This window comes from Poecilia latipinna, unplaced genomic scaffold (genome assembly GCF_001443285.1).
Source record: "Poecilia latipinna isolate Pla-1442-1.1 unplaced genomic scaffold, P_latipinna-1.0 Scaffold2482, whole genome shotgun sequence".
In the NCBI taxonomy this organism is placed as follows: Eukaryota; Metazoa; Chordata; class Actinopteri; order Cyprinodontiformes; family Poeciliidae; genus Poecilia; species Poecilia latipinna.
In genome coordinates this window covers 41,862-52,175 of record NW_015115098.1, presented here as the reverse complement: position 1 = coordinate 52,175, position 10,314 = coordinate 41,862, and the positions used below count along the sequence as shown (strand labels likewise).

The 10,314-nt window shown below is 38.2% G+C and overlaps 1 protein-coding gene across 1 annotated transcript in view; it reads left to right on the top strand.

Moving 5' to 3' along the window:
- The window catches only part of LOC106937990 (uncharacterized), a 68,730-nt gene that overhangs the window by 32,705 nt on the left and 25,711 nt on the right, over positions 1-10,314 (top strand). The window contains exons 8-12 of the mRNA XM_015019780.1: positions 3,278-3,421; positions 5,982-6,083; positions 7,548-7,859; positions 8,347-8,630; positions 10,056-10,277. Of these exons, the coding sequence (XP_014875266.1) occupies positions 3,278-3,421; positions 5,982-6,083; positions 7,548-7,859; positions 8,347-8,630; positions 10,056-10,277 (1,064 nt within the window). The remainder of the gene's footprint in view (positions 1-3,277; positions 3,422-5,981; positions 6,084-7,547; positions 7,860-8,346; positions 8,631-10,055; positions 10,278-10,314) is intronic.

Below are 10,314 nucleotides of genomic sequence, written 5' to 3'. Positions count from 1 at the left end.
CAAAGCTAACAAAGGTGCTCAGAGCTATCAAAGCTAACAAAGGTGCTCAGAGCTATCAAAGCTAACAAAGGTGCTCAGAGCTATCAAAGCTAACAAAGGTGCTCAGAGCTATCAAAGCTAACAAAGGTTAACAGAGCTATCAGAGTAAACCAACAGCAGTGAAACACCTAACAAAGTGGCAAGCTGTCTAAACAAAAGGAAACAGCCGCGCCTTCTCCCAGGATGTCCTTGGCTCTTAAAGGGAGGCCTCAATAGTGATTGGTGGAGCCGTCAATTGATGACCCAATCACGGTAGGCCTCAGGATGTAGGACAGGACGAGCAGGGCAGCACCCACTTCCAGGTGGAGGCAATCCAATTAGCCACTGAAAAACAAACAACCACAGAAAAAGGCCACTGGCCGTAACACTATGAACTTCCAGCTCCTGACAATCATAAACTAGTTAGGCTGCCTTCTCGCAGTGTCACTGCATTAGGTTTTCTTTGACATTACATTTTCTGCTATAACTGCTGTGTGTTTGCATGTGGCATTTATGTTTGTTTCATGTGGTAGCTCTCAGCTGGTGAGAGAAAAAGCAGCTTGTGGTTCCAAAAGGTTCAGTTGTTGCCATTTAGCAAAAGATCTAAAGTAGCATTCAAATTAAAAATGAAATATTTAATTAATTTATACTGAACTTTTTTGATAAGCAAATTCTGAAATGTTTTAACTTGATTTGGATTAATGTGTGTATGCATATGTGTATGTTTGGAGTCATGTACTAAACTGATTATTTTAAGGTTTATTTGCATGATTTTTTGATGCAAAATATTTCCATCATATGTGTATTCCATGGATAAAGTATATTACCTTATACCTTCATATAACTTGCTCTAGATTAATGTCACTACCTTAATATTACATATACTGTATTACCTTTTATAAATACGTTTGATAGAAGAATAGTTGTAAATCAACATGATATAAATTAACTGGATTGAACTGGGTTCCTAAAATGCAAGAATGTGGACAATATTTTATTGTATTCCATTTATGTAAATTTCAATTATATACTTTATATACATGGAGATGACATCTGTGCCATGACTGAGTGTTTGACTGACTATATAAATGTCTGTTTGGACTGCACCATCTGCACCAGAACTGTGAGCTGCTTCCCAAATAACAAACCCTGGATCATCACTGACCAACAGAAACTGAACAAAATAAGAGCCTTTAGGGAACGAGACAGGGAGTTATGGAGGAGTATACAGAAGCAGCTCAGAGTCAAGATTAGAGACAGAAAGGAGAAGTACAGGAAGAAGCTGGAGAATAAACTGCAGAGGAGCAATATCAGAGATGTGTGGCCAGGTATGAAGACTACAGGCTTCAGGCAAAAAGAGGATCAGATAGATGGAAGTTTGGACAGAGCAAATGAGTTGAACACATTCTTCAATAGGTTCAGCTCAGGAACAAGCTCATCACCCTCCTGTCCTCTCCAGCCATATAAACATCCCACCTTCCTCAGCCCACAACTTTACTGTCAAACCTCAGATGTCTTCCACCTCAGTCATGGACTCTTCTGCTTCCACAAGTTTGTCTTCAACCAGATCAGGAGATGCTGCTGCTCCCTTTGCTGCTACTCCCTTTGCCTCTCCCTCCCACTTTTCTGCATGTAGAAGTCAGATGAAGAGGCAGCTGGAGGGACTGAACCGGATCAAAGCTGCAGGTCTGGATGATGTCAGCCCCAGAGTCCTGACGTCCTGTGCAGAGCAGATCTGTGGGATTCTGCAACATCTCTTCAATATTAGCCTGACCCAAGAGAAGGTTCCACTGTGGAAAACATCCTCCCTGGTTCTGATACCAAAGACAAACTCATCAGTCGTCAATGACTATAGACCAGTTGCCCTGACACCCCCCATCATGAAGGTCCTGGAGAGACTCATGTTGGCCCATCTGAATAAGCAGACAAGCACATATCAAGATGCCCTGCAGATTGCTTATAATCATGGATTTGGAGTTGAAGATGCCATCAAACACCTGCTTCAACAGACCCACTGTCATCTGGTCAAAGCAGGCAGCACTGAGGATCATGTTCTCTTATTTCTCCAGTGCATTTAACACAATTCAGCCTGATCTGCTCTGTGAGAAACTCCAGAAGACGCAGCTGGAGGCCTCAACAATCAACTGGATCTATAACTACCTCACAAACAGACCACAGTTTGTGAGACTGGAGGACTGTGTGTCTAACCAGGTGGTTAGCAACATGGTACGCTCACCATTCCTTTTCACTCTCTACATTTCAAACTTCCAGCACAAGTCTGACTTCTGTCATCTACAGAAATACTCAGATGACTCTGCAGAGATGGACAAGAGGCTGAATACAGAGAGCTGGGGGACCACTTTGTGTCATAGTTTGGGAACAATCATCTCCTGCTGAATGTAAACAAAACAAAGGAGATTATTGTTGATTTCAGGAGAAACAGGATTAGATCAAACCCTATTTCCACCATGGGAGAAGAAGTGGAGGTGGTTGAGGAAGATAAATAAGTCTGTGTTCGCCTTGACAACAGACTGGACTTGAGACCCAACAAGTGCTTATAGAGTTTATAGATCTTTCAAGGTTTGCAGCAAGATGCTACTGATCTTTTATAAGTCAGTTGTTGAGAGCATCATCTCTTCTGCCGCCATCTGTTGGGGCAGCAGCATCAGAGCCAGGGACCTAAAAAGACTCAACAATCTGATAAAGACAGCTGGTTCTGTTCTGGTTCTGTTCTGGGTACGACTGTGGAGCCTCTGGAGATGATCATGCAAAGAAGAACATAAAATCAATACATATTTGGACAATTCTGACCATCCTCTTCATGAGACTGTCTTGGGAAAACAGTGTCTTCAGACAGAAGCTTCTTCAGATTTGTTGTAACACACAGATCTTTCCTGCCAACAGCCGTCATTATCTACAATAAGTATTTGAAGACTTTGAAATAATGAGTTACAGCAACATTTAACTTCCCTTTTGGGATCATTAAAATATTTTTAAATTTGAATTATTTATTGCTATTTAACAGTCAGTTCAGGTATTTGATGGAGACATACAAAAGCAGAGCACTGAAAAAACAATACGTTTAAGAATATTAGTGACAATTCTGACATTGTCCAAAGAATATTGTATTCCGATTTTAAGGGAAACTCTGATATGTATTAAGTTAAATGTCAAAACTGTTGAACTGTTTAGAAAATATAAGAGGTTTGAACTGGAAATGCTTATTTAAGATCTAACTGATCTTTATGTGTTTTCATAGGAAGTTCTGCTCGGATGAGAAAGTTCCTGAAGTTGCTGACCTGGCTGGTTTATCTGTCTGTGCCAGCTGTACCAGCTGTGGTGTTGCTGCTGTCATTCCTCTTAGCGCTGGGTGTTCCTTTGTTCAGTCTCAAATTCATTTTAGGTAAGTCACTTTTACAATGTCATCAATGTAATAACATACTGATAAATGATAGTTCAATGAAAAGTTGCAAAACATCACTATGTTAAACATTAACATGATTGTGACCATTTCACAAAGTGAACAATGACCTGATGAGGAAAGGGGAACGGTAAGGCGGATTCAAAGTTGTCATTTGACAGTTATGGTTTGGATTCTCTAACATGCTGAGTTTTAGCATCTCTATGTTTATTAATTAAATCCACATCAGCACCAAAATATCTTTGTGGATGGATGAGTTTACAAACAGTGTTCACATTTATAATGCTAAGTATTGCACTATTCCTTCAAATCATCCATTTATCCAGCCTCAGCTGTGAAAGTAACAGATTAGAGAGAAACCGTGGCGTCCTTCGTCCCATCAGTACTCTCCAGTTTCATCTGGGTTTTTCCAATCTACTATGAATAAAGTGTCTTGGAAACGTATTCACAACCTCTCTAGCTTTTTACATTTTTTACATGCAAATGACATTGTAATTATAAAAAAATTGGGCTTTTCTGTTGTAGACCAACACGAAGTAGTACATAACTGACAACGTTAGCCACTTCTAAAGATGCATCATCACCTATCTGAGTTTGCTCTTCGAAGGCAGACAGATACAGACTGATTCTGAGAAATCACTGACCTCTGAGTCCCAAAGACAAATCCAAAGAATTTATCACAATATATCCCAACTAATTATGTTAAAAAGCCCAAAACAAACCGTTGGTATGACTTTTACTATTTTCTTCATCAATAAATATCCGTAAGTTTGAAAATATAAATGAGTGCAGTTACTGTATGAGGTGTAATGATACAAATCACACTTCTTTATGTGATTGATGTCCTAAAAATCCTATTTAAAAATGGATGATTTCAAGAACTGTGAACTTTGATCCCAAGATTGCCAAGAAGTAAGACATTTTTTCTATCATCACTTTTATTAATATCATAATAGTACCACAATAATGGGATCAAATTTTAGATCCATATCACCGGTAACTTTTCTTCCAGTTCCATTTTTGCCCAAAGGAAGACCTTTCTCCATCCAGAGTCCTCCCTGATCATTTATAGCTCTTGATGTCACTGGTCTTCCACCTTCCAAGGGGAAGAAAAGGGGAAGAAAGTTATCACGACCATCGACCACTTTTACAAAGCTTATCAACTGGTGGAAGGACGTTTGCTTCTCCGTTGGAGCCAAACTTCAGCTGTCCTCCAGCTTTCATCCTAAGTTCAATGGACAACATGAGAGGATGAATCAGGAAAGGAAAAATAAACTCTGTTGTGTCTACTTAATCGATCCGATTGGAGCTTTCACTTACTGAACCATGGTTCAAAAACACAAAACTCGTATACATGAGCTGCTAGCGGACTTTGACCTTTTGAGGCGTCCCTCCTTCACTGAAGGAAGAAGGAACTGGTCATTGAACTATGACCAGTCTAACCATTCCCTCAGGGTCTGAAATTTTAACAAATATGTATTACAACTCAAGTAAGATGCAAGTAATACAAAATCTCATTTGTTCATTCTTTAATTCCCTTCTCTTGGACATATAATTTATAAATTCACTTTGCTTTCGGTCCTTTCAAGAACCTGTCCTATGAGTCGGATCAAAACCTCTATGTACAAAACTTAAAACTGATTTGTGTTTCCATAGTTGAATAGTCAGTTGACTCCATAGTTGAGTCAACTGACTAACATGACACCATTTTTTAAAATGTTTAAAATTATTACGCATTGAAGTTATTAAATTACAGTAAAATAAAATTTGAATTATGTTGTGAAATCATACATGAGCACTTTTATTTTTATTTTATGTACTACATTATAAACGTTTTAAGCTCCTTCTGTATTTGGCAAAATAAAACATCTCATTGCTGATCTGAACGGCTCTGCAGCGACCCGTAACCTTTTGAGGAGTTAGATCATTAAATGATTTTGATTTGTGAGGCTAAGAAATTTAAATACATTTATGATGTGCTGAATATGAACACTAATAATCTAATAATAATAATAATGATGAATTACTCCTAAAAAGTAAAAAAAATAAATAAATTACCATTCAACTTTCATGGTTAGTCCTGGATCGTATAAATACACTAACATAATGTTTCTCTTTTAAACATGATTGGCTCTCTGTGTGTTTTTGAGATTTTCTTACCTTATTTATTTCAGCTACGTGGTTCGTCCATTTTGGGATTTATTTTTATGGTTTTACTAAATCCTGAAAAGGAATTTCCTTTTATGTACATTTAACATGCAAAAAAGAAAACAAATTGTGTGAATCAATGTTTTCACACATGGCATTAAGACCAACAATGGTAGATAATAGATTTTCCACCATTTTCCAGAGTACTGGAATACACTTAGTTGTGGCTACAATCTCAGTCTAGTAGTTTTCCATCATCAGTGGTAATCTACTGGATTTCCACATTCCCATCCATGATGTACGTGAATAGGAATGACTAGTTTCAATGTAAGGTGTCTCTTAGTGTCCATTAAAGCTCTATATAAATCTGATGTAATTTTATGTCATTCCATAGAATTCCCAACTTGGGCCAGAATTCTCCTAATTCTGTCGGTTCTGCTGCTTCTTACTATTGACGTGGGCCTTTTGTTTCATTTTCGACAACAGTTTATATCAGGTAAGTTTACAATTGTATCAATGCTAATGTCTTAACGTCCTGATGTTTTGTGACCATTTCAGAAACCAAAGAATGACCTGATAGGTAAAAGTAAAGAAAACTTCTGATTTGCTGTGGTTTCATAATTATGGGTTGGATTTCATGGTCATCAGTTGAGACCACATTAACCCCAATGTACCATTGTGGGTGAATGAGACTAAAATTGTGTATAAATTTGTAATGGAAAGTATTGCAGTTCTCTATCAGCCAATTGTTTCATCCTTCTTGAGTTGTGATGATGGGAGATTCAAGAGAAACCATAAAATCCATCCTCCCACCATCACTCTTCAGTTCCTGCTTTTGGTTTTTTCAAGCCTAAAAGCCAAAAGCAGGGATGGACTGGGATCTAAAAATGGCCCTGGCATTTTTGGCCCTGGCAGCCCATCATAATTATTTACTCAATAAGAAAAGGTTCATGACTTCATATCGAGGCAGGTGAGGTGGCTCGGGCATCTGGTCAGACGCCTCCTGGACGCCTCCCTGGTGAGGTGTTCATGTCCACCAGGAGGAAACCCAGAGGAAGACCCAGGACACGCTGGAGGGACTTTGTTTCTCAGCTGGCCTGGGAACGCCTTGGGGTTCCCCCAGAGGAGCTGGAAGAAGTGGCTGGGAGAGGGAAGTCTGGGCCTCCCTTCTCAACCTGACCGCAGATAAGTGGAAGACGATGGATGGATGAATGACGTTTTTAAATAAAGAAGCAAAGAAATATGGGAAAACAAAAACCTGACTTCCATCAGACTACTCATTCAAAAAGTAGAAGTAAAAATTAAATATTCTTTTCTTAAAGAAACAAACATTAATACAGTTAATTTGGTGTGACACCACTCTTCCACAGAACCGAACTCATTTAGTTGTCTGGTAGAAATATCCAATCTCCCTTCATTCCTCATGACTCATTAAAACAGCAGGTATCAGTCCTAATGTCTCCACTTCTCTGACTCTTAATAGTTTTAAAAAGCAGCTCAAAATGCATTTTTTTTAAATGGGCCTTTACATACTTTTACATAATTTGTCAGTCAGGAATTTATTTTTCTTGCATGGTTACATTTATAGCCATGCACAAGTATCGCTACATCTCTCTTACCTCTTCAATGACTAATTTTATTTTTGGTATTTTATGCACACCTTTGCTTTATGAGTTTTAAGCTTCCCAGTGAAGCACTTTGTGAGACTTTTTATTTGTGGAATAGGAAATGTCAAACTGTGAAGGAAACAAATTGCTCCATTGCTGCTCTGCATTTGGTGGCAGCTGGATGAATGAGAGGCTGCTGCTGAGCTCCACCTGGAGCCAAATGTTTTAGAGCTCTAGGTAGCAACAGAGCAAAGCTACCAGAGATCAGCCACAGCATCTGCAGCCAGATGCTGCTGTCTTTTTATATCACCATAGAAACATGCAAACATCTGTTGATCTGTTTTGTTTCTCAGTCTACAGGGTGGAGGTGGATTCAGGAGTGGAGTCTGTTCTGCTGCCCTTTGAAACTACAGTCTGTCTGTGTGCTAAAGACACAGTAATATGGACACACAACACTGGCAGGATGGTCTACGAGTATCAAAGCTCTTTAAGGCTTGAAGAACAACAGTACAGAGACAGAGCAGAGATGAAGAAAAAATTTGAATTTGGAGACTTGAGTTTGACCTTGAAGAATCCCACAGACAGAGACTCAGGAACCTACAGCTGCACCGTCTACAGAGGGAGAACAATCCAGGCCATGAAACAAGTACTGCTGACTGTCAGAGGTTAGTTAAATAGATATAAGCCACATTTGATCCATGGTAATGTCTTTAATGAAACAATTAGAATAGGTCTTTATTCTGAGGCATTATATGAAAATTGGAACAAGGATACATTTTGTGCCATTTACTTTTCTAAAGAAAGTGATGTAATAAATAGTATTGCTACTCTCAGTTTAGATGCTTTGAAACAAATGGATATATACAATTATGGAATATTTAGGGGTTACCCTGACCTCTCATCATTGAGTTAGGGGGTTTGAGCTGCAGCCTGGAGAGGTCACCAGTCAACCACAAGGCACATGGACCAGTACAATCTGTGTAAAATTTAATATTAAATTGCAAAACATTAATGTTTCAATTTAATGTTTTAGTTGCTGGGGGAACATTATGAACTTATAAATCAAGTATTTGTGGTTTTATTTAAATAACTTGTTATAAAACAGTAACTTCTCTTTAATCATGTTCTAACTTTCTCCTCTCCTCCATCCAGCTGGTCCTGACTCTCTCATCATATCCATAGACTTTGGTTCAGGATTCAGTGGCTACGCCTTCAATGTTAAACCCAGACAGGAAGGAGGAGAGACCCAGATAAAGAGATGGAGGAATGGACTTGGACTAGACACCCCAAAGACTCCAACCTGCATCCTGTTTGATGAACATGAAGAATTTATGAAGTTTGGTTATGAAGCTAAAACAGCATTTAACAATATGAGAGGAGGAGAAGCTGAGAGACATTATTTCTTTGAAGACTTCATCATGAATCTCTGTGACAGAGTAAGTAAATTATCCGTGTGTTCTCTGTGAACAAAGCTGTCTTCTCAATTTGAAACGGTCACTATTTGAATTATCTGCACCTACACAGCATTCCATTTGCTAACATGAAAATAGGCTTTAACGCTGCGGTTCTCTATATCAATCAATCAATCAATCAATCAATCAATCAATCAATCAATCAAATTTTATTTGTATAGCACATTTCAGCAGCAGGGCATTTCAAGGTGCTTTACATAATTAAAGAAAAAAAAAAATAAAATTAAATTAAAAATAAGAACAGCATGTGACATTGAATAAACAGTAAGAAAGAGATAAAAAGATAAAAACATTCTTTTGTTACAGAATTTAAGCGCCTGTCGTCACTGGACTCCACCGTCTGTTTAACACGGGTTTTATCCAGGCTCCGTCGCCTGACAGGACGGAATTTACAGACTTTTAGTCAAAACGCCATTTGACAAGGATTCTCAAACCTGAGTTTTAGTTAAAACGCCATTTAAAAGAAATTAATAAATAGATAAAAAGTAAAGATAAAAACATTAAAAACATTGAAGACATCAAAACCCACACTCTAACCCTAATTTAGCCATAAGCAACTCTAAACAGGTGGGTTTTAAGTTGAGATTTAAAGGCACCCAGTGTTTCAGCTGTTTTACTTTTTTGGAGGTTTATTCCAGATTTGTGGTGCATAGAAGCTGAATGCTGCTTCTCCTTGTTTGGTTCTGGTTCTGGGGATGCAGAGCAGAACCAGAACCAGAAGATCTGAGGGGTCTATGTCACAAATGTCACGGCTCCTGGTTGTTTGGGTATCATCTTTGTTTGTATTTTGATTATTTCCTAATTTTTTCATCTCATTTTTATCTCTGTATATGCATGTTCTCACTTGTGTCAGCTGTTTTCTGCAGGGTTCTTGCTCTACACTTTCATGTTTCTCTAAGTTTGCTTTGGTGTTTTTGAACTGGCCGTATTAAAATCCTTCACTTTCACTCCACCATTCATCTGCTGTCCTCCTGTTGCAACTTAATTCTCTACAACATCAGCAAATTCTGAAAGCAAACCTAATCAACATCAGCTTCACTACAGAAACTGTAATAGTTTCTGAATGTTTTTTTTATTTATTTATTTTTTTTTTTTACAGATTTTGGAAAAAGCCAAAGGAAGACCTTTCTGTTCTTAACTTAAGACCTTTTTCAAAAATATATAATTTTTGTTGTAGAGAATGTCGTTTATTTCCAAAAAATATTAATTCCTCCTTGATCTCTAGACCTGCGTTTAGCTTTTAATGAAATTGTTTACTTTTTAAGCCACAATTTACAAAAAAATGTGGTCTCAAGAGATTTTACAAACGGATCCAATTTATTAACAGCAAAATGAGGTCAGTTTGATCTGAGTATTCATACAAGCTAACATACTGAAACTTATTCCCAGGACATCAGCAGGCAGACAATTAAAGCAGCCAACAGGAAGTCGATGTCGACCCAGAAGGTTTTTACAGAAGTTCTGAGGTTCCTGAAGGACGATGCTCTGAAAACCATCAGATCTCATCCAGAAGGAGGAGAGTTCACAGCATCTGACTTCACCTGGGTGCTGACTGTTCCTGCCAGCTTGAATCAATCAGCTAAACAGTCCATAATAGAAGCTGCAGTTCAGGTAACATCATGTTTTTAGAGTCATCATCTCTAAATGT